General features: G+C 31.7%; 1 protein-coding gene across 1 annotated transcript; it reads left to right on the top strand.

The window, feature by feature from the left end:
- The first annotated feature begins 1786 nt into the window (after positions 1-1786).
- On the top strand, positions 1787-10924 carry LOC120777403 (cuticle protein 7). Its single transcript, XM_040108702.1, has 5 exons — positions 1787-1844; positions 1951-2154; positions 3120-3216; positions 3799-3978; positions 10496-10924. Exons 2-5 carry the CDS (start codon positions 2065-2067, stop codon positions 10675-10677), a joined length of 549 nt encoding a protein of 182 aa, XP_039964636.1. The 5' UTR covers positions 1787-1844; positions 1951-2064; the 3' UTR covers positions 10678-10924.
- Positions 10925-26034: the final 15110 nt, after the last annotated feature.

The following is a 26034-nucleotide window of genomic DNA, read 5'->3' as shown; positions in this document are numbered from 1 at the left end:
TCACATTTTAATTATTAACCGCAGATATGGCACCGTGCGACTTCTGCCTTTTCGGAAAAATGCATTTGCCCATGACAGAAAAGCGTTATGTAGACGTTGAGGCCATTCAAAAGGCTTGCACCGGCATACTGGCGACCATACCGGCCAACGAGCTAAAACACTCGTTCGGCATGATTTTGGACTATGCAAAAAGCTGTATTGCAGCAGAAGGAGACTATTTTGAATAAAATAAATTGATTTTGTCGAAATAACTATTTGTTTTGTTTTTTTTTCTTAATCCCTGTTTACTTTTGAACGCACCTTGTATAACACCAAATTACGTAGACATTTATATTTTAATCTTCACGAACACTATTGGCAATTTCAAGGTAATTAACCAAGGTAATACACTAAGTGGTTAATTTCATTTGTGTTTTTCGAAAACCAATTTTTTCGCAAAATATGTCGAATGCACATATACTTCAGGGCATTCTCCCAAAATTTACAAGTATTAATTTTTGAAAATAATTCCACTTTTTTAAGTCACTTGGGTATATAGTTTTTTTTTTTAACAAAAACCGACTTTTTATGAAAAGCATCCATTTATCCAAGCTATAAGTTTGAGCATTCCTTCAAATTTATTTGATGTCACCTATAGTTATATTAATTTTCATTCTTAAGATTTGTGATAATTTTAAGTTCAAAATCATCCTCACCCCCCGACATTCTTTATCGGAGGTCCTTCTGCAGATCTGCTACGGAATCAAGGAAATTTTTCCAAATAAATCGCCTCTTATTAAAGTACATTAAATTTTGTATTGCATATTATTATTGTTTATTTATTAAATAAAATACCTTTTCAAAAAAATACAAAATACAAAATTGTGGTTTTCTGTTTTTATTAATATACAAATAAAAAATTTCATTGTTGACAAACAAAAAACAAACTTTTTTTTATAAATTTTTTGGCTGATTTTATTACTGTTTTTTTTTTTGTGTCGAAAACTTCACTGTTGATTAAAAATAATAAAAATAAAATAAAACAGGATTGATATATTTTTATGACATGACCCAGACAATGTTATGACACAAATAAAATTCTTACTAATCTGACAAATAGAGCAGCAATGGAATGTTGTCAGCGCAAGTATCGCCACAAGCAAATTAATACAAATGCAAACTAATGTGGATATCACACAACCCAATACTTATGCCAACCTCCCATCTGCTACGATTGTACATATTTCAATATGATAATAAAACCTATAACAACAACAACATTGAAGGTACAATTAAAACTAAAGCAGATGCAGCAACAAAATGTAACAAACCACGCAGCCCGCGATAACTCACATTCCAACTCACCACACGCCGCATTGTGGTGAAAATCATGGCATATTAATTACCAATGAGTGCCTAGAGAATTGCTGCAAACTCAGAGCGCGCTGTTACGCTTCAGCGAATGACAAGCATAAGCTTTGTATTGGCATGACGGTGGAAGCGCTGCCAGCAATACCGGCAAGCGAACAATAGAACGCGCGTTCAACTAGCCTCCAAGCAGCTGCATAACACGACGACGTCATTAGGCGTATGTCAAGCGGCGATAGCAGCCCAAAGCGTTGCTGGGAGCAGCACGACCGCTGACAACAGCAGACGCTTGTTGTTTTTGCTACGCTACGTCGCTGACGTTTGCGGCGCTGCGACTCCATGCGACCAAATGCTAGTTTAGTTGCTAGCTGCGCAGCGTTTTCGAGACGACCGCGCGCTTGTTTTGTGTATTTAACGGAAACTTGATCTCAGAATCGGCACAGTATTCCGGGCAATTCAGCAGTGTGCAATTCAGTGGTGCCAACGAAATACTTGAAGTGCGAATTTCCTTCACAATTTTACCATGAAAATTAATTATAAAAAAATATTTTATTGTGTGTTCAACTGAAATTTATTGAACAAATATTTCATTTTTCATTTTAGCAAATCTTAAGAAACCCTTAAACCTCTCCTTGCAATCGAAAGAAAAAAGTGCAACCTTTGTGGTACCCTGTGTTTGCAACAGTTAAAAGAAGCGTAAATAAATTCATTTGAAAAATGGCAAGTCTGAAGTGTATAATTGCTCTCACGATCGCCCTCTATGCGAGCGCTGTGTTGGCGCGACCAGGATACGCTGTCGACTACTACGTGAGTGTGTGTTAGTTTTAGAAATTTTGGACATTCAGCAAGTTGCGTATACGCAGTGGTGTGGATTGCTGCACAGGAAGTGTTGAGTTAAAAGTTTCAAAGATTTTGTTTTGCACAAAATTTACAAAAGATAATAAAAAATAGTAACAGCAAAGTTAGATTTATAAAAAATTTGGTAAATTATTATAATACTGAGAATTTTAAAATGAAAATTTTAAAGGAAAAAAATTTCGTGTAATTTTTCATTAATATCCTTTAAGCGCAAATAATTTCGAAACTTTTCCAAAACAAAATTTTTTTCGAATTTCTCTAAAATATTTAAACATTCTCTGAAAAGGATAAACTGTTTCGTGTAATTTTTCATTAATATGCTTTTGATGAAAATAAATAATTTCAAAAAATTTTTCCGATTTTTTTTTTCACATAAAAAAAAATTAGAATTGCAAAACAAGTTTTGGCAACTTTATGTATAAAATTAAAAAAAAAGAAATAAAAAAAGAAACAAAACAATTTCTTCACCGGTGGGAAATATTTTCGAAAAATATTTGGTTTTTGAAAAATAATTTTTTTTGAAAAATGTAATGCCTTGGAAAAAATTCAAAATTATTCTATATTTTCATTTAGCGTTAATCTCAAAAATATTTATTTAAATATATATGTATTTAAAAAAATTTAGTATGCTAAAATATTTAGTTTTTGAAAAATATTTTGTTTTCGAAAGTATTTATTGTTTTTTTTGAAAGATGTTAAGTTCCGAAGAAATTTAAAATTTTTGAAAAAAAAATTAATTTTTTCAAAAACATATGTAAAATTTCTGAAAATTTTATTTAAAAAATATTTGATGTCTTATAAATTTGATTTAGAAAAATCTAATAATTTCTTATGACCATAAACAATAGCTCACTCTTCTTAAAATTTTAAAACGATTCCGATTTAATATAATTTTTGCCTTCTTCTTGCCACAGAACCATCCCAAATACGCATTCAATTATGGTGTTGCCGATCACACAACTGGCGATGTGAAGTCACAACACGAAACACGCGATGGTGATGTTGTGAAAGGTATGAAAAACTCTAAAACAAAGACTAAAAATAAATTTTTAAAACTTACAAAAGTATTAAACTTCCTTGAAAATCTGCTAAATCAAAAAAATGTGTTAAAGGTATAAAAACAAAAATTACAAAAGAGAAAACTTTTTTTTTAATTTAAAACTCAAAATTAAAAAACAAAAAAATTAAAAATACTTTTAAACCCTTTTTTAAATATTTTTTTTTCTGTTTTTTATATAACTTTTTCAATCAACATATTCAAAATTTTTAAATTAAAACTTCAAAAATTAAAAAAAAACATAAAACTATATTTAAAAATTAATTTTTAAAACTTTATTTTCAAATTTCTTCATTAAAATATCCAAAACTTTGACTTGCTTCAAATTTTTCTTAACGAAAAGGTGATGTATTAAAAAAAAAAAAAATAAAATTTCAAAAACAAAAAAAATATCATATTTTTAATATTTATATTTTTTTTTTGTATATGACCATTTTTAAAATATTTTTTTTTCAAATCACTTAAATGAAGTTTTGCCTTACTTGCACATTTTTTAAACCATTTATTTGCTTCATTTTTTTTTTTCCTTGTGTCAGGTCAATACTCACTCGTCGAACCCGATGGCTCTATACGCACAGTCGACTACACTGCCGATCCCATAAACGGTTTCAACGCTGTTGTCACGAAATCTGGACCCACAGTGCATGCACAAGCGTTAGTACCTGGACCACATGTTGCGCCAGCGCCGGTCGTAGTGCCAGCACCAGCGCCGTATGGTAAGTGGAAGCTTAACGAAAAATTAAAAAAATATATAAAAATAACAATACCAACAATATTTAAGAAAAATCGTAATTTTTTTACTAATATTTTCGAAGTAGTAATAGAACTTTAATTTTTTATATTTAAAAGTAGTTATGAAGCTTGATTTGAAAAAAAATTCTTTAAACTTATACTTAAGAAAGTAATTCTAAGTAACTTATCACTATTTTCTCTCATTTATTTGCATATAAAAAGTCCTCTCCCTACCTAACACTTACTAAAGTCTACAGTTTTAGCCCACTATACAAATCTGCACACTATTGCTGTTGAAAATAGAGATTCCGAAACTAACTGCTCACTCAAAGATTTCTATAAATATTCGCTTCAAATAATTTTCTATAGCTGCCCTTCACCTATTTCCATATAAATTATCTGTACAAAATCGCATATTCCATACTTACATAAACTGCCACCTGCTATCGCTCAGCATTCTTAATTCATTACAACAATAGTAACAACAGCATTTGCATCTTCATCTATGTTCATTCATTTACATAATTTTCCCTGCACAGGCATTAACACATATCGCATGGTGAAGTTGTTGCGCCGCCACGCCCATATCATCAATAATCAAATGCTCAAATTTCGCCCAGACGAATCAGTCGAAGCAGACTATAGGAATGATTATCATTACTAATATGGAATGAGTACAAATGAAATGTAAATGAAACAGCCACCTACAGCATGTTACTCACACACCCTCCCAAACACATACACATATATATCTACATACATATATACCTATATATAATGTTTATGGTGCAGTAAACTATATATGTATGCCTTAGCCATATATCAGTGCAGTATATACTTGAAGTATATGCCTTAGTCATCTTAATTGTCCACACACACATATAAACATTACTCATTTATTTTCCCACAAGTCAAGCACTCATTCATAATTGCCCAGAATACGAATGCAATTAAAATGTCTAAAAGATCAGCGCGAAAATCAATCTAGATTATATGTTATACATCTGTTTTCATTAGTTCAACGTGACAATCCAAAGCATCGCTCGCCTGTTTAACACATTTATCTAGTTTCATATGAAAGTCGCGTTTTTTTTATGATTCACTTATAAATAATTTATTTTAGTCGAACACTTTGCTCTGTGTATTTTTTCTGGTAAAACAAATAATTAGCAATTTCCTGTTAGTGGAGCGATGCAACGAAGTGCACGTTTAGCGTTGCTGAGTTCAGAGATTGAACGAAAGTTCTAGAGTACAAAGTTAGAAACTGCGGTTCTAAGGAAAAAGTGCATAAGTCGACTTTAAGTACTTTCTGGAAAATAGCTAAATATTGACAAAAGTTGTAATTAATTTATTTTAAAAAAATTCATAAAAGTATTTTTAATAATTTTTTAAAGAAGTTTACTGAAACTTAGTTGTCTTCTTAAGCTTTTTATACTTTGCTTCAAGGCTTTTTGTCAAAATATAAGCACAAAAATTTTAAATTCAATTTCATTAAGCTGATTTTGTTATAGTTATGATTTTAGAGCAATTCTATAATGACCAAACCACCTTCTAATTGATATCGAAAAAATTTCAAAAGCTTTCTTCAACTAAATAATTTTTTTTTCTAGACTCAAACATTGGATTTTGCTTTTTTCGAAAATTAAAAATGCACAAAAAATATTTTCTAATTCTAACTAGCCTAACGGTAAATACTATTTATTCACCCAATGCTTTGCAAATGCGTAAAACAGATTGTAAACAGCCTGACGATAAATACCTTTTAGTTATCGAACAGCTTTCGTTGAGCTTAAAGCTTTCATATTGAACTATTTTTTGCCTAACGGTAATTACTTTTCAGTTACCTAAATGCTTTCCTATGAGCTTAAAGCTGTTATATAAAAACAATTTTCAATTTTCTAGCGGGGAAAAGCCTATTTTAGGAGGAAAAAAATTGCATGAAATTCAAAACGCCATTACTTCCAGCCTTTTTATATGCCGCAAAGCTTTCATATTGCAGTAATTTTGATTTTCTTACAATAAAAAGAGATATTTTGGGTAGAAATAAATTTCAGCTACTTCAAAAAAATATATTCCAAATATATCCAGTCGACAGCTGCATACTTTTTTTTTACCGGAAAGCTTTTGGTTAAACTTAAAGCTTTCATATTGTAAGAATTTTGATTTTCTTGGGAGGAAACTACAATTCTCAATATAGTAAATCTATTTCCTGACGATTCTTTGTCTAACGGTAAATATTTCTTTGATACCGAAAAGCTTTAGAATACGCTTAAGACTTTCCTTTAAGTAATTTTAATTTTTCTTACAAATAAATAACAAATTTCCACCGTTTTAAACTATATCTTGGCTAACGGTAAAAAGTTTCCTAATTGCCGAAAAGCTTTCAAATAAGCTCAAAGCTTTTGTTTTTGAAATAATTTCGATTTTTCTTCCAATAGATAAGCCATTTTCACCATTTTCGCACTATTTCCAGCATAACGGTAAAAAACTTCCTAGTTACCGAAAAGCCTTTAAATAAGCTTAAAGCTTTCTTATTGAAATAAGTTTGATTTTTACACATTAAATAAAGGCATTTTAAGACGAAATAAATTTTTTGGTGGTTTTTAAAATAAAAACTTAGTTAATTTAATATTTTCTCTGACAATATCATAACAAATATAAACCGAAGGAAACAAAAAAAAAAACATTTATCTTTATTAAAAACAGTACCACTTTGGTTGAAGTTTATGATAAAAAGCATCAAAAAATGCTTTGCAATAATATTCTCGCTTTTATTACATAAATTATAAGATGAAGAGTTGTATTGAGAACCCAGAAAAAAACTATAAACGAATAATATAAATATTCTACATAAAGCATTAAAACTAATTTATCAAGTCTTGCAAAAACTTTCAGCTTATTATCATATATATTAATTAATTTAAAGCAATTAATTTACTTCAAGCAAACATCAGACTAAAAAATTTCTTAAACAAAATTTATTTAAAAAGAAAAAAAAATATTTATATAAAACCATTTTCAACCCTCCACCAAAGTCTTGTTATAAAAACCATTAATAATTTCCTTTACAAATTACCATAGAGCTCACATATTCTTCTCGCCACCTGCATTTTTCTGTGCGAACCCTTCTATTTCATTTACTATTTCATTGTTTTCATTTTCACTTCGATACTCCAACTTCCCATCACTACCAAAAAGTTATTTAAGAAGTGTACTTTACAAGCGCCGAAGCCTCATAACTACAGCCTCCCAAACGCCCAACTGCAACACCCCTCACCTTCATTTGCTGCATTTGCCAGCGTCGCTGGGCGTATTACCCGCCCAGATTACTTCACCACCTTTTTGTTATCTTACACAGCCAGTTTGTGGGTTCCCAGATTAGCATAAAATATTGCTAGAAACATAAAAGAATAAAAGAAACAAGTAACATCTGCAATTATAAAGAAACTGCAGTTCGCTTAGTTGCGTCGAGAAGTTGTGGGCGCAACTATGTAATAAGCAGCAGAAAAAACAATTTGCGAAATTTCTGAGCTGAAAGAAATATGTGCAATGTAAACAAAAGTTTTTCACACAACCTATTTGCAGGCGCGCTGTGGCAGAACAATGAGCGACAGGTGACACATTTATGCGCTGGCTAGAAAATTGCTAATTTCTCATAGACATGCAGAGATATATATACATACATATATATCCGTATGTCTTAGCCCTTTCTGCATATAAAAATTGCGACACTCTTGCCAAACACGCGCTGAAGTCATAAACCCAGTTTAACTTATATTAGACTATATTTAATTTCTTTCCATCAAACAACAACTATAGCTCTAAACTATAGCACTTCAGTCTAAAAAGTAACGCAGCAAAAGTAACCGCTAATTCACAAAATAAATCAATTGTGCCGCCAACTGTTTCATCAGCCAAATTTGCGTTTAATAAATTACTGTATAAAATTACCCATTTCATCGCTCTGCATTTCGCATTCACACAAACCCATATAACTTATAGCTTTCCTCAGCTCAACCAGCTGTGTGGCAATCAAAATGAACGCATATTTTTTACCAACACTGACTTTCTTGTTGTTGTTGGTTTATAAGTTTTTACCAATGCTGTTACCTGGCACCATATTTGGCAATATTGGAAATTTACGCCCCCATTTGCAATTAAATTTCGTATCACTTTCAGAGTCTTTCACAGTTTGGTTGCTACTAGCGCCGATGGGAAAAGTTTTTGTTGCATTATTAGTAGACAAATCAAGTGGTTTGTTATTATTGTTGTTTTTTTTTTTTGGTTTCTTCTTTTTTGATAAAAGTTTAACTTATCCTAAGCATTGTTGGTTTATTATGTTTGTTGAAGTGTTACGTTCGTTGATTGCCTAAATGAGGAGCAAGTTCGTTGCTTAAGTCTTTTGAACTTTTAGCTAAATGTTTTGGTAAGATCACTTTAAATGCGGTTTTTACCTATATAATTGCATCTATATAATTTTTAAAAATGAAAAATTTTTAAATAAAAAATTTAGAATTTTCAATTCTAATGGCATTTAGTTTATACTAAATATAATAAAATACTAGCAATCACTCTTACTGGACTACTAAAATCAGCTTTCTGTGTTGATTAAGTGGCATGCAGCTCTTTAATAAAGATTTTTTAAAAAAATGTATGCTTGTCAGGAAATTAAATTGATTATCAAACCAACATTAGCTCTTTTTATCGTCAATAGACATGACCTGAGTCGATTTGCTTTAACCGCCGGTTTATCCTTAAGTCTATGAATACACAAACTAATCGCTCAGTTTTTTAGAAATCGATCTAAAATTTTACACACGTGCTTTTCTCACCAAGAAACAGCTTATTTGTTGAAACTGACGATATCAAACAATTATAGCATATAACCTGCCATATAAAATGTACGTTTGGAATCATATGCTTGTATGGAAAACTTTTTCATTTGACAAGATATCTTAACAAAATTTGACAGAGAATATTGTCCACAGCAGCGCGTCAATCTCCAAGTATATAGTTTAAATGGGATCGCTATAACATATAGCTGCCATATAAACTGAGCAATTGGAATCACGTTCTTGTATGGAAAACTTTCTTATTTGACAAGATATCTTCACCAAACTTTTCACACAGTATTGCCAAAAAGAGAGTTACCAGCTCCGAACAAATTTTTCAGATCATTTAACTGGAACATATAGCTGCCATACAAACCGATCGTTCAAATTAATATCGTTGTTTGGAAAACTTTCTTATGTGACAAGATATTTTCACGAAATTTGGCACTGGGTATTGTCCAAAACAATGCTACAACCTCTTAATAAATTATTAAGATCAGCGCACTATAGCCAAAGCTGTCACCAAAGTTAATTATTTTGCTTGTTATGCGATATTTAGCTTATTTTTCATAATAAAATTCTCTCTTTCCACTTTTTGTTTGGTGCTAGCACTTTCCATTGAAATTTTTCTTTTCAAAATTTATGAATTGAATAACTATTTTCATTCTTTTTCACTCATCAACATCCTAAAAAAATATTTTACGAAACAAAAAAATAATTTTTCCAAAAAAAAATATTATTTTATAGTCAAATTAATGAGTAAATCACACAATAAGCAAAATTTATTTAATAATTAAGACACATATATATGTGAGACAACTAATACATACATATATACACACGCACACACATAACGCAACATCAAATTTCCACAACGCAACACCAAAAGCACGTCATAAATAAATTGAAATAAATTCAAACAACGGTCATCATGCCACCGAATTGCCCAAGCTTGCTACCTATTTGTTGTTATTGCTGTACGCTATTTGCGAAAACGCACAACAACAAAAACGGCGGAATAGGCAGTGAACTGTAGCTCTTGCAGCGGCTTGCCAGCTTCGCCGAGTTTCTTTTTTCCCCATGAGCATAGATGACATTGCTTTAGTTTAGAGACAAGTAGAGTTGTTGTTGTTTTTGTTATTCATGCTTGCGATTTTTTTTGCCATCTATTAGGCAACTGATGTGCGCACTGCGCAATTTAAGCGATTTGCACAGCGAGCGACATAAATTTGTGCAAAGTAATAGACACTTGCGCCGGCAGAGGACAAAAGAAAAATTGTCATTGCTAAGGAAATATTGGCGCATAAATTTCGTATAAATATAGGTCAAATTAATTTTAACTAAGCTGAAGAAAAATTTCAAAACAAACTTGAAAAAAATGAAAAAAAAATTTGAACAAAATTAAAAAGAAATATACAAAAAAGATAAAAAAAAAATAAAAACAAATTATGTTAAAAAAATTTAAAAAAATAGATTTTTGAATATATGGGAATTATAGAGCGGAGTATTTTATATGCACTAGCTGTTGTTACTAAATTTATATAAATATTTATTTGTAAACAAATCAGCAAATTATATGTATATTCCCTCAACAACCTCTTTCCACCTCTTAATTTTGCAATTTATTTGTTATACAATTTTCTTCAAATCCACCATTTTTCACTTGCAGCCCCCAAACCATACGCCCCCATTGCTCCCATCCACTACGACTACGACGATTACGGTCATGGTGCTCAATACGAATACGTGCCCCAGTATAGCGGTCATTATGGTGGCGGCGCCGGCTACAACGCTCACTACGACGGACACTATGGTGGACATCACGGCGGTCACTATGGCGGCCACTATTGAGCGTGCCGAAGCAGCGCTCTCAGCTGAGTACAACACTTTTCGGCTGCGTTAATTGCGTTCGTTCACCAGCAGCAGCAGTTGACACTTCAAGCCACTATATTTTTTCCACGTATATCTTCCATACTTACTAACTGCCTACAACTTACTCGCCAAATGCTTTGTACCCTTCGAATATTTTATAACTGAAGCTATTTACCGCCAATGTCCATCAAAGTAGTTCATAAGTTTGAATTGTTTATTTTTAGTTTTATTTTTTTTTTGTTTTTGTATTCATATTTTTATTGTATTATTGGTTGTTGTACGTTAAGTATATTGTGTGCAAGCTTTAAAATTTCATTGCCGTACATATATCCACCATTCTTGTAACAAAATAATATTTATAATGAACGTACGTATGTAAGTGAAGAAGATGATGTACAATATATCATTTTTATGTAATTTTTTTTAAATGTATTATAAATGAATTTTTTTGTAACGCGACAATAAAACGAATACTCAAAAATTATTTAAATTCTCGTATTTATTATGCAAAAATTAAGATTTGTTAGTATTTGCACATGCTTTGAGATAATGGAAGGTGAGATAAAAATAAATATTTTCATTGATGAGGCGCAAGACAACAAAATTAGGATTATAAGAAACTAGGCGTGACTGTCTGGTCCCAAAAAAAGAATTTCAACTTCAAAGCTTAAGTACACACAGCAGAAATATTCTAGTGGCAAAGCAATAAAATTTTGTGTAAGAATTTTTTTTTATTAGTTTGGTTTTGACTGCGCCGAAAAGATTAAAAAATCATCATTATCTTGATTTTGATCTATTAATTTGTATGGTGGGTATATCCTCGATATCGGCGGTTCCAACATATGAGCAACTTCTTGGGGAAATGTGAAAAAATTTCAGAACAATATCCCAACAATTTGGTTTTTCTACAAATCACCGCCCCTAAAAATGAATCCGCTTATGAGGTTCTAGAGAATTTGAGTAGCGCAAATTTTTGAAAAAAAAATGAGTTCAAAAATTTAGAATACTAACTAACTAACTAAAACTTAAATTCCGTACTTGTCACATACAGCCATGATCCCGCAAATAGCACACTTAATCATAGGAAGCAATAAGAGCTTTTACAATTGACAAAGATCTTTATAAGAGTAAAGAAGGCTAGAAATATGACTACTTGTTTATTCATTTATCCATTTAAGTAAAAATTAGAAATTACGAATAATTAGTATTAATTGGAAAACTTGAACACCTTCTAAATTGCTTTGGATATTCAAATAGCACAATTTACCAATCCTGCAAAAATCATGTGACATTTATGAAATCAAATCAATGGTTTGGTGCCATAATATAGTTATGCTTTCAATACTTGGTACCATATCCGCGATTTTCAATTACAGCATCACGTCTGTGTACTATACATTCTACGAGCTTCTCGCATCTCTTCTTTGGTAAGGAGTACCAAGCTTCCTTAATACCTTCCCGTAAATGAATAAAATGGGATAAATTTTTAGCAGAAATTTTAAGTTTTACATCGTTCCATACATTATCTTTTGGATTAAGGTTAGGCCTTTGTCCTGGCCAATCCAAAACATTAATTTTTTCTTTCTTGAGCCAATCTTTCATGATCTTCGCTATGTGCTTAGGGCCATCATCCTGCATAAAAGTCCAGCGAAAGAGCATATAATCAAAATCAAATTGTTCCATTTCGTTCCTTAATTTGTCTAAATATTGATACCGATCCATTTTCCTGTTTATACGAATAATTAGTACGTTCATTAAGCATGTTTTATCGTCTCTTTTGTGTACCTGGGATTCAACGATTGACCTTTAGGACGATGAACAGTACTTATACCATCAGGATGCATTCTATTAATTTTCGTTTCATCCGTCGATAGTACATTTTTTCAAAAATAAGGTCTTTATCACTGTGTGTTTTCCCAAAATGTAGCCAATTTTGAATATGCCGCTTTGACAGAAGTGGAAGAAGTGGACTCAGGCGCCCAAAAGTTAAACGTCTTCTAACAGTTCTCCGCGATTTATTTAATTCACATTTTTCATTGATTTCCTGCATTATTTGTCTTGAAAACTTAAACGGGTCGGCCTTGCTTTTCCGGACAATGGCTCTATCTTGAGTAATTGTTGTCTTTCGCGGTTGTTGTAGTTTTTTTACTTTTTGGTTTTGGTTAAATATATCTCTTTGGGTTTTATATGTTTTTGGCCATTATAAACCATTTACCGGCTACAATTTAATAAAACAGCAATTTTTGCAACAGATTTCCCAGATTTCTTCATATTGTGCATAATGTGTAATTTTCCAAGAATACTTGAACAAACTGATCCAAAACCAAGCTCCAATAGATAATGGGACTTATTGAACTGCATTTATAACTAGACAGATTAAGTAAACAAAAAACAACGAAAAACTCCGATAAAGAATGAGAATACAATTAAATGGAGTTCTCAAGATAGCTGACATTTAAGAGATAAAATTTTGGAAAAACAATGCCAGAAATAGTAAAGGGTGTTTTGTGAAGATAACATAATTTTATCTACATAAATCTATGAAGGTCATGGCGAAATTGCCGAGTTGGTCATTTTATTACTTTTGCATTAAACATATTCTTGGTACCAGGCCTCCATAGCCTTTTTTTTGAGAGAATAACACTTCAATTTCTATGCCGAGAAATAAATTCAAAGCCAATGAAGAGGCAATTGCCGAAAATGGAACCTATTTTAAAGATTACGACAAAAATTTTTACAATAAGTTGAAAGTCGCTTTGACTAATATAAAACCCTCTATTGAACAACGCAATCGAATTTTGTAATAAAAAGTTCGTGTTTCTCTTTAAGGGGTCACATGGATTAACGAGTTTCAAAAACTCGATTTTTTTACAATACTTCAGAGATACAGCCTTGAGAATTTGTGTGCTCGCGGCTAGCTAGGCTAAGTGCGCTGCCTTTAAACGTGGTTTTCTCGAGACTACGTTTTTGAAAACGGTTGGCAGGATTTCTAGAAAACTACTGAACCGATCTTAATGAAATTTTACACAGGCTTTTGAGATACAATTCTTAAAGACTAGGACGAAGGATTTTTTTCAATTACAACTATTTGAAAAAAAAATGTGGCGAAATTTTAATTTTTTTAAGTTCAATTTTCAGTTTTTTTTCCTTCGTTCGCGTTGTAAGTTTAGGTTTTAACTAAAATGCGTACTTTTTCACTTTAGATGATCCTGTATGGAGTTATCCTACCAACGCGGGCGCATTTTTTTCCGGGGGGTCACCAAAAATGGCGTCGCAATGACCGAGTTTAAAATTTTTTTTTTTTTAATATTCAGAATTTCTTTGTTATACAATACACTATATTGTAACAATAAAAAATTCTAATAAAATATTGCATTTTTTTATAAGAAAAAACTGTTTAAAAAGGGCTGTTGTTTAGCCGAGGAAACCCATGTGATCCCTTAAAAATTTTTTAGCTTGTCTCGCCAAGAAGTTTGGATTTTCGTATGAAAATAATTAGTTTTTGTTTTTCGCTTACCAATACTCATTAATCGGCTTCAGTTTAATTGAAGAAAGCATTAATATTCAAGAAAGCTGCTATCTACTCAACTTGAAGGTACTGAACCCGAAATCTACTGCTAAGAAATCAACAACGACGTTTAATTTCATTTTCTAAAATAAGCCCAAAGTTTTTTCTAATTTTATTCCGAATCTAATCCTCATTTACTTAAAAAATATTTTCCCATACATGATTATTTACATGAAGTAAAAAGCACATTATATATCTAATGAGTCGAGATTTATAAAAATGCTTTTGAAAATTAATATAATTCAATGCAAAGCAGTCAATATCTGCTCAGGATTTTTTAAAGAAAAATGTAGAAATTAGTTGGAAGAAACAGTTTCTACAACATACAAGTGCAATAGTTATGGCCGCACTCAAATTGTCTATTGCCTATCAAACTGTCTTAGGTTCGTGTTTACGACGAGACTGTGCTTAAAAGCCAAGCTTAATTATGTATTAATTTAAATTGCCTACATTTAGGCGCGTTTTAAAAGCCTCGCTTAATACGTTTCCGGTAATCTTAAAGCTTCGTTATTTTATACAGATACTGGATTATATTGCTTAAAAAAAATTTAAAATTGGCGTAAAAATTATACAGTTTCCAATATTGCTTTATTTCAAAATCTCGTACAAAGTTTGCAATCGTAAAATAACTTACAACCACACTAACGTTTTTATTTCGTTTATAAGAATAATATCTCAACAAAAATGGATATAAAAATAAATTTTCATAAAGAAAACAACAAAGACTCTAGATTTTAAAAATTTTGCTGCTGCCACTCAAAGACTTTATAAACTTAAAATTTGATCTAGAAAAAAACTCATAAAATACTTGTATAGCATATTTCTGGCAACAATTCGATTGTGTTTTAAAACAGTACAACAGTTATTCAATGTCTCCAGGTATACATATATTAAATTGGGAGTGCCTGTTCTGAACCTATTATTGTACACGCCTTCATTTACTCTAAATTTATTCTTGTCTGCCCTACTTTTTTTAACATTTGTGCTAATTTATCGAGTTTTTATAAAAACTTACAATACAATTATCGGTTAGTAGTTAACAATAGTTGGTGAACACGGGTGACGGTAAAAATCTGCGAAATGTTTGCACTTTTTTATAGAAAACTTAACAAAATTTCATAAAAACGATCAATCAAACGGAGTACAATAAAGTGAAATGGACATAATGTCACAGCTTTAAAGAATTTTTTTCAGGAGAACCAATTGCAGCTCATTTATTAATCATATGCATATGGTATGTAGTAAAAAACTGGAAGTCAAATGGTAAGCAATCGCGCATAAAAACTGTGAAAGACATTATATTGGCTGCAAAAAGTAGAGCAAATATTTTCAAATCATCAATTACAATTACTTTTCACAACTATTGGTGTCATTATAAAATAAACTGCAATGAGCACAATACATAAGTTGAAATGGGTTAATCAATAAAGTCGCGAATTGATATTTGTTTATTTCTTTATTGCCATTGTAGTTACTCTGGCCTTATGGCGCATTCCCAGAAGCGGATTTTTCGAAAACAAACAAACGTCGAAGAGAGTCAAGTCTGGCGAATAGAATGGCTGAGATTTTCATGCACTGTTTCTTTAGTTTTTTTCGATGCAATCGTCATTAACATACATGAGGCAAGTTTTTCGATAACTTCACGACCTTCACTGAATACTTTTTGACACTCAAATACTTATTTTCGTGTTAATGTAAAATCGCCAAGCAAACCGAAACTTAACACACATTAATTGACATATGGACATTTTGACATATGATTTTGAGTGTAGCACAAAGATGTTCATATATCTGATGTATCTGATAATGATCTTATACGTAGAAGAAGACATACGACTTGATGCATTTTACGTAAATATCTTAAATTGAAAGCGTACATATAGAGCTTGTACAAGAACTGAAGCAGCTCGACCCTCCCAAGTGACATCGCTCTATTTCAATGGGTAAACAAGCTAAATTTTTGTAGTTGGGACGAAGAGCTACCTGCAGAGATTGAAGTGCTGTCATTTCAACCAGAAAAACTACGAACAATATTTGATAGAAATAATTTAAAAAAAAATAAATGTCAAAGAATGTTCTTTCAAATAATAATAAAGTAGAAAACCTCGAAATGGATCACCCTTAATAAGCATAAATATAGTCAGCTCAGTAAAAGTTTGCCGTACTAAGTAAAGTTGTGCAGAAAATGTCCAATAGTCTTAGGATAAATAGAAAAGGAAGAAGAGCAGCGAATATTAGCTTTCGATGTTTGCTTGAATCAGAAAAAATAAAGGACTAAGATGAACCTCAAGAGCTATATCCATTAAAGTTCTCTCTATGATTGATTTTTTCATAAACTTCTCTCTGTAAATGCAAAGATAGCAAAGTTATTCTCCCCTATCAAGACATGCAGAATAGGTTTAAAGGAGAAAAGAGCACCCGTTTAAAGTAAAAAAAGTGCTTCCATAATTAGAATGCTTTCGTCAAATTAGTTGCTTACTGTGAGGACGGTTGATTGCTGATGTTGGATAGGTACTGAAGGGTAGTAATATAATGGATATATGTAAACTTGTATTATGTTACTGTTAAAAGGTAATCAAAAAATAAAAATGAGCCAATTCTCTCTTCTAAGACGGAATTTCGATTAGGTATCGAAAATAAATTGACTTAAGAGCTCTTTAAATGAGGCTCTGGAGGTACGAGAAAAATAACATTTTATAAAATACCCTTTTCAGGCAGTTTTGTGATTACCTCAGTCTGTTATATTTGCCTCGCCAAAAGCTTGGTTAGGATATTCTTATGGATTAGTTCGGACCTCTTGCCAAGTGAATACTACTCTTCTCTTTCTGTCTATGGTAGAAAGTTTAGCTGGCAAAAAATTCGCCTTAAGAGAATCTTGTGAAAATGTCTGCCTTTGTTATTTGCATATGCGGTTGAGGGTCTCTATGAGTATGGCATTATGAACAAAAACCATTAAAATGGCAAAAGGTTATCGAACAAAACTGTGAAGATTTGATATGTTAAATGAAGCCTTCATTTTAATGCAAAAATAATAGATTTCTGTTTGCAATACCTTATATCTTTCCAGTTCTGCCAATGCAATGGCTATATTTATTTTAACTATACCTTATGGTAAGTTGGTAAGAAATTCAAAAACTACATACAAATCATTGATATGGTAATAGTTTTTCTTTTAAAAGATACCTGCAGGAGATCCATCAGCTTTCTCATCATCCATTTTTCTATAAATTTACTCAAGAATAGCAATGCCAGCTGGTATTCAACTTTTTCGGTTAGTTTCATTAAGGGATAGATTGGGTGGATTTTTGAATGAGTATCGATCTCGTTAGATCATATAAGTTCTGCGGTATATGAGAACTTATATGAGGATGCTCAATAGTGTTTACTGCGTAGAGATATAAACACCAGCAATGATTTCGACTTATGTATTACTTTTAGAAGTTCACTTCAGTCCAACTGCACACGTTACTGCCCTTACTATCTTTATTTTCCCTTTCGCTCTACACCATACTAAATTAAATGCTGGTTTTGTAAGGTGCTAATTTGTTAACTGATTTTTAATCGCTTGTTTATGCGGGAATGATTTGCAATTTGTGGTTTGTTATTAATAAGTTTCATTTTACACACATACAAATATAATTGAATGCTTATTAATAGTCATTATAATTTCAATTTGTTCATTATGTGTGACAAGCCATAGCATGCTGGTATTTGGTTTCAATAAATGTAACTAGGACAATAGTTTTGAAATTCGCGATTACTTAATAAAAAGGGTTATCTAAAATATTAGTTAATTAGAGCAAAAATATTCAGTTTTTATGAGGGTAAGCTACCTTAAGGAGCTTAAAGCCTTCAATAATGTTGTTGTGCTATTTTATTTCATAAGAATTTTTGTAAAGTTGTTTTCCAGTTTTAAGCTTATTCACAAAATTTATTATTTTTTTCAAATGCTGCTGTAATATTTCCTGTTTTTTCTTTAATAATTCCTAAATTTGTAAATATAAATTTTAATTTCTAATAATGCAATTTCTTCATAAATATCTGTAGGCTCTAGACCAGAACTTTCAAAGTATAATTTGAAACCAATGGGTTTAATTTTTTTTACAATTTAAAATTAAAAAAAAATAATTAAATTGAAATTAATTAAATAAAATTTAAAAAATTCATTAAATTAAAACTAATTAAATTTTTTAATCTTTTTAATTTGTTTTTATATTTTTACATTTTTTTCATTTTTGTTAAACTTATTTTTTAAATCTTTAAATAATTTTCACATTTAAAATTTAAAAAAATTTACTTTATTAAATTAAAAAAAAGTTCATTAAATTAAAATTAATAAATTTTTTTATCTTTTAAATAATTTTTTACATTTAAATTTAAAAAAAAAAAATTAATTTAATTTAAAAAAACTCATTAAATTAAACTTAATTAAATAAATAAAGCTTTTTAAAAATCTTTTTTAATTTCTTTTAATATTTTTCAAATTTTTTAAGGGATATTCTCATATAATCACTTCGAAAAATCGATTTTTTTTTCTATATATTTTGACAGTAAAATCTATTGAAAACATGCTGTGAAAAATTCAGACCGAAATTCATAGTATTTGATATGTTACAGCTCATAGTCGCCGATTGCTTTAAAATTTACATATAATCTTCTACTCATTTATAGTTATCGTCCCTACCACAATTTTTTATTTTCGAAAATATTTTCATATTTTTTTAAACGATTTTTAACGAAAAAAAACAAGATTTTCGTGACTTTTTTTGAAGTTCCACATTTTTTTTAATGAAATTGATTATATTTGGTAGGAACGATAGCCGCAGAACTACTGAATAATAATCCATTCGATTTTTTTATTTCAGACAACATGAACAGCCGCTATCACCAGCGAACTATTTTTTTTTGTTGGTGACTACTTTGATTTAAAAAAAAAATATATTAAAAATGTAAAAAACGAAAAATTTTTTTTTTTGTTTATTTCAAAATACAAATAAAAATATATTAAAAAATTATAATGATTGAATTTTGTTGTCGCATAAAAAAACTGTTCCAAAAAAGTGGTAAAATATATGCGTTCACATGAGAGTACCCCCTTAATCTCTTTTAGTTTTTTTTATATTCTTGAAATTTTTTATTTTTTATTTTACTTCATAATTTTTTTTTTGTTTTTTAATTCCGTTTTTAATTTAATAGTTTTTTTGTAATGCATTAATTTTTTTTTCTTTTTTAATTTATTCTTCAAATTTTTTATTTATTTTTTTTTGTTCGAATTTAACGCAACCGATTCTAAATATAACTTAATTTATTCCATCTTTTCAGTTTTTGTTGAAATGTTTGATAATTTTTTCCCTTTCATGTTTGCAGTGTTGCAATTTCACGTGCTTGCACATAACCCACTAAGTACAATAACAATGCGCAATCGACGAGGAGTGAACGTGCCAAAGTCAATTTAATACAAAAACGTGAGATGAGTAAACCAATGCGTGCAGGAGAATCTCGATATGTTAGCAAACAATACTCATATCTACTATATATAGTATACATATAGCTGAACTCAGCTTTAGGTACGAAAATAAACATATGTTTTTTTTTTACATAAATGTAAGCGTGTTTTAATTTATGTGCGTACAGTGTTGGAAGAAATTTAAGCAACTGTCTGGTATATGTTTTTTTGTTTTAGTATAAATTTGGTCGAAAATCGCGGATGACTTTTCAATCTGTGAAATATATTATTGAAATTAGGATTATGTCAAAACTGGGTTCAATCGGGTCAAAACATTCTCTAGCCTCCATATACGGACATAGAAATTGTCGACCTGCCTATTGACTTTATACCGGTTATATCGGTCAATATACTATATATACCTAGTATTCAAATTTTAAACATTCAATCGACTTTATACCTTTATCTGTCTTATCTTTGATACCTCAAAGGCTTGCGGATCACTATACATAGAATATAGCAGCCATACAAACTGTCAAACAAAATCATGTCCTTGTAAAGAAAACTTTTTTATTTGAGAAGATATCTTAACGAAATTCGGCACAGATTATTATTCAATCAAACAGTGCAATCACCGTTCAAATTGTTCAAATCTGACCACCATAGCTTATAGCTGCCATACAAATTGACCACTGAAAATCAAGGAAAAGTTAGTTTTACACCCTTAATGTTAAAGGTATAACGAGAGAATACTAAAGTGTTTAACGTGTCTGTAATTACTATATATGTATGTAGTATTTGAAACAGAAGATGTCTGCGGTTATTGACTGTTTTTAGTCGGTCGATACAACCAAGCTAACACTCATATGCAACTGATACACAAATAAATAAATGTGTGTATATAAATAAGTGGCAGCACGCACTCGCCCGTGCCGAGCGTGCATTCAAAAAAGCATCCAAAAATTTCGACATAACCTACAATCTACAATGTGTGCTCCCACTTCAATACAATGGACTACAATATGGGCTGATTAACAGCAACAAGCGGGAGTATACAAACAACAAAAACACACCGGTAATAGATTATCGCAAGTGCATATACATATGTACATACATACATACATATATGTAATATATATGTGTGTATATGCAAGTGTGCGCTCATTTAAATGTGTACAGTTAAGTGGGTGTTTTGTTAGCATTTTCGTTGTTAACGAATTCGCGCACAATTCTTTATTGCAAGGTACCGACATACAAACATATATATAGTATATGTGTACCGTTATGTTTCTGCTGTTACAATTTTCGATGTGCTCGTTGTTATACTTCGCACATAATTCACGATTGTTGTGTTGCCTTCGTTCGATTTTTGCTTTGCACGTCGTTTTTGTGGTGCTTGTTAGCCTAGTAAACTTAATTGAGCCCAATAAATCACAAAACGAGCTGTTGAAAAAGTGCTTGCGCTTCTTCAAGTGTATAATTTTGTTTTGTTGTTGGTTGTAGTTTAGACGTTAGACAGAATTTTTGAAACATATTGAGAAAAATTGTATATATTTCTTGATTCGATCCTAACTGATGTTGCTACTTTAAATGTGACGCTGATAGCTAGATATAGTATAATAAATGAAGTTAGAACCGCGACCTAAGGGCTATCGTGGCCTCCCTCTATTACTACGACTCTAAAAGCCCCAGCACATTCATAAATTCCAATATTAAATACTGCTGGGAGCCGTTGAGGCGATGTGTTTCCTCTTCGGAAACATGGATCCAAGGGCCTTAATCCAGTGTCTACAGACTGCTGTACAATCTATCAACAGGCGCTAGAAAGTATCCGGCTCCATGTCGCAGAACCGGCAATTTGCATAAGAGGCTAGATCAATGTTAAATAAGTGCTTCTTACAATGGCCAGTGCAGAATGAAAATTTTGAACCTTCTCTGATTGTGATCACTCATTAGCAATTTAGACACGTCCATGCCTTAGAGTTGTTGCCGATTCTTCTCCTTGCCTATTCTTTCCTCATTGCCGAGCAGATCTTTATGGTGTGTGAACCAACCGCCATACAAGGTTCCGGTCTTAACATTGTAGTGGAAGCTGCAAAGAGGGGAAGCTCGTCAGAGAGTTCATTCCCGGCTATACCATTGTGACCTCATACTCAGATAATTTGCACTTGGTTACGACTGGATAGGCTGTTCAGCAATTCTATGCGCTCTTGAACCAGTAGCGACTTGATCTCGTACGCAGAGATCGCTTTATGTGCCGCTTGACTGACGCTGAATATGACGATACTTTTGTTGCGATGATAGCGTTGGAGATTTATCTCTACACACAAACTTATAGCAAGAACTTCTACTTTGTAGATACTCAGAAAACTTCCTAGGTATGGAGAGTGTGGTCGTTTTGGAGCCGTCTGTATACCATTTGATTGTAATATCCCTCAGTGGTAGGCGGATCATGGAATCATTACATTCAGCCTTGCTGCCAAGGGCAACTTTATACTCTCTTGTGAACTTTAACATTTTGGTAATGTTATCCATTGGAAGAAGAACTAAAGGTATTTTATCACTGAAGGACTTCATTTGTTGGGGCGAGATTACCTCTCCTCTGTCAAATCTTTCAGCTGTCATTTTAAGCATTGTGTCTTACGATCGTGGTATATATCCACCTGATAATTCTTGCCGTGCAGTGGTTCAAAAGAAGAAAAGTTTTGACACGCATTTTCAAGGCACCAAAAAACTTGATAATCATTTTTATGTTCACTTTCAGAAATTTTATTTTATGAGAAAGAAGGATATAGCTAGTATAATATTGAAATAGGATTTTTCTTTACCTTCGATGATTACTAGACGTTCCTGATTTGTTCGAAAATATTCCAACTTGAAAGAAGTATTATAAAGTTTTTTTTGAGATCTCTCATATCCTTATAACCCCATTTCATTAATTGTTCATCCAAACTATCCAGACATTTGATCAACACAAACAGCAATAACAATAAAGACGCTATCAATTTTTGCTTGCACACACGCAGATTTGGCGCATTTCATTTTCAATTATAGCCAAAGCGACAGTTGCACGCGCACAAGGCCAGACTGCCAGCGGCAAAACAAAGCTCAAATGTCTGCATTCATTTTCGCATTGAAAAGAAGCTTATGAATTTATTTTTTGCGATTAAGATGGCGATTATTTTTAGCTCTGCCATGAACCAAATGTACTCAAAATACAAATGCATGTCTGTCTGCAATATCTATATATGTACATATACATATATGTATGTATATATATGTGTGTATGTGCGATTTAATGTAAACAATTTAAATCCACAGGCGCGTGATATGAAATTTATTTCAAGCTAATGAAGACACCATCGTCAAGAAAATCATCGAAAAGAACTTATGCATTAGGGTAGATCTTTGATATAGCAAAGCTATATTTTTTAAACTATTTCTATTATTCAAACCAAAATAGCTTTAGTATATTATATAGTTTTTTTTCTGTCTGCGTTATTTTTTACTTTTTAATAGAAATAAAAATAGACGAAAATTTTATAATGTTTCATTAGATATATGAGAGATATAGGGTCAGTATTGACCCGATTTTATCTATTTTTGGCATTATTAGATCTTATTAACAGACACTGGTGCTCTTTGAATTTCATTAAAGCCAGCCAGAAACTTCAAAATATTTCTATTAAATATATGTGACCTGGTCTACGGAAAGGGGGCTTAGCTGTCAAAAAATCAATTTTCACTTTTATTTATTTATAATTTATTTTTATTTTTAACAGCTGTTTCCCAGAAAACTAGTTTTCGCACGTTAGCTCCCTTTTCCTTTTTCGTAGACCAAGTCACATATAGGGGCTAAAGAAATTATTATCTAATTCAACCCATTTTTCACATGCAGGCATATTATTGTCAGACAGGATTTTCTCTGAATTTTTGTAATCCAATATATACATATATCACACGGTTCACATATTCGGTGTCTGGAAGCTTGAATAGATAATTAGATAACTTATGAGGTGACCTACTTAAGCGCACTATTTGGTCAAAGTTTTATCCCGATACTTTCATTGGTTCTTCATTTGTATGCTGAAAAGAGAAATAATCGGATAAAATTCAAAATTATGTTATATGGGAAGTAGGCGTAGTTTTTGTCTGATTTAGCACATTTTCGTATCTCCTGTAAGAAAGTCAGGATAATATTACCTACCGAATTTGGTTGAAATCGTTCGAACAGTTCTCGAAATATGAATTTTCACCATCATTATCACCGTCTCCTATTAAAACTTGTCTTACCATCATGGGTGTAAATCTAATTGTCTCAAACGTAAGTTACTTTTAGCAACCCTAAAATTTTAAACAAACTCAGAGCCTTTTTGCATACGAGCAGAGAATATTGATAAACTATATTATTTTATATAAATTATATTTATTAACATTCTCCGCTGCAGTGGTATAATTCCATTTTCGAACTTGCGCTTTTTCGATTTAACTTCATAATAATCAGTGTTTATTGATAGTATGGTGAATCCAATCAAGATCAGGAGATTAGTTGCTGTTCTAGAAACTGTTTTAGCTGTGCGCAAGCGGGTGTTGTAAGATCATCAAGTAGCCTACCGTAAGTTTGAGACAACCATAGACCCGAGAATAGATAGCAGTCGACTGTACTTTTTTTTCAGATGAGCCAAGTTCAACAAAATTGGTTTGCGCACGAAACACTTCCAAGAAAAGTGTTGCGTCCTTTTTTGAAGAGAAACTGGACATGTCGTAACCATACCACAACGCAGAAGAGTAAATTCTGAGTGGTACACAACCATCGCCAGTTGTCTTTCAAGAAATCAGAAAAATCAATCAGCGAAGCCGGATGACTCCTTTTTAATCCCATATGGAAAGAAAATAAACTAAGAGGTCAACGTTTTTCGACACCTGAAGAAGCGGTTGATGCGTTCAAACGCATGTTTTGAAGATAACACAATCAGAGTGGCAAAAGTGCTTCGAAAATTGGTTCAAACGCAAAATCTTTATTTAGAATATATTGAAAATCAATAAAGTAATTTTCGAAGATTATTATTTGTGTTTTTCTCTAATCCTGAAATATAAAAGAAAATCTTATAGACTCAATAATATTTTTATTTTAACGTAGAACTCAAATTTACAGCCGTGTAGAAAATCACAGCCAGCTACTAACTTTACTAAACGGTAAACCAAACTATCTTGAACCAACTAAGATAAGTGGCTTCCTTAATATTGAAATTTCATCGCTACATACTTATTTTTAAAGGTTATTAAACAAAGGGATCTTTGTGTATTGTGATATACAAGTATGAGTCAGTTCACAGTTTTGGCTACATAACGGTAAAAATTGTTTTACATCTGATAAGCCTGTCTACCATTTCGTAATTTCGTTAACATGCTGAAGTTTATGAGCATGCTATTGAAAATCCGATTATTTTTATCATTGGAACTCTCACCAATTGGAATTTTTAGGTCGCCAGGAGCGTAGTTAATCGAAGCTTAAACCACTTTCTTAAACTTTTACATATATTTTCTAATTAATTGAATAGAGAGAGCTAAATTACTATATTAACAGTGGCACTTATTTCGAAGAAAGCTCATTTTCACAGGCTTTTGCTTAAATACCACCACCTCCACTGCTTAAAAGCATTAACAAATATGATATGCATAAGTATATATGTATGTAAACATCTGCATTCATTTGTAAAATATATCATGCGATTAATGCAAAGCCGACATATTCACGCACTGATGGACTTAACAAGTGACATTCGGCACAACAAGCTAAGCTTTCAACCGAGAACCACCACCTGCTGCAGCTGTCATCACGCTTAACACAAATATTCTTCTTTTTTCCTTTGCTCTGCAGCATCTGGCACAACTTTGTGCAACTATGAGAAGTGCGCTTGGGTTTCGAGCACTTCAAACGTTGTCAAACTGTTGAGCAGTTTAAAACTGTGGTGCGCGAAAAATTTCAAAACGCCAAAAACGAACTTAGAACATTGCCGTTAGCAACGGAAAAAAGATCATTCAAATAAAGTGTCGATTTACGAGTACATGATTTGACAAAAAACAACAACAACAGCAAATGCAGCGCACTTGTGTTGTAAACGACGAGAAGTGAATGTAAACAAGCGAGGAAAAAAGGAAACGAGACAACAAAGATTGCGCCAATTTCGTAACGGTAAAGTGATAAACAGATGCACCTTCACTTGCCGCGCCATTGTTGTCGGTGCCTTACATCTAAGTGTGCAATAAACAGTGCCCACACACACATACACACATATACTGTTGATAGAAGCTGCAACAT

The sequence above is a fragment of the Bactrocera tryoni genome, chromosome 5 (genome assembly GCF_016617805.1).
Source record: "Bactrocera tryoni isolate S06 chromosome 5, CSIRO_BtryS06_freeze2, whole genome shotgun sequence".
NCBI classification, from domain to species: domain Eukaryota; kingdom Metazoa; phylum Arthropoda; class Insecta; order Diptera; family Tephritidae; genus Bactrocera; species Bactrocera tryoni.
The sequence above is the reverse complement of the archived record's forward strand: the minus strand, read 5'-3'. Positions and strand labels throughout refer to the sequence as shown.

Coding starts and splice junctions, on each gene's coding strand:
- LOC120777403 (XM_040108702.1), top strand. CDS start 2,065: ATGGCAAGTCTGAAGTGTATAATTGCTCTCACGATCGCCCTCTATGCG. Junction 3,217..3,798: donor CGATGGTGATGTTGTGAAAG/GTATGAAAAACT, acceptor TCCTTGTGTCAG/GTCAATACTCACTCGTCGAA. Junction 3,979..10,495: donor GCCAGCACCAGCGCCGTATG/GTAAGTGGAAGC, acceptor TTTCACTTGCAG/CCCCCAAACCATACGCCCCC.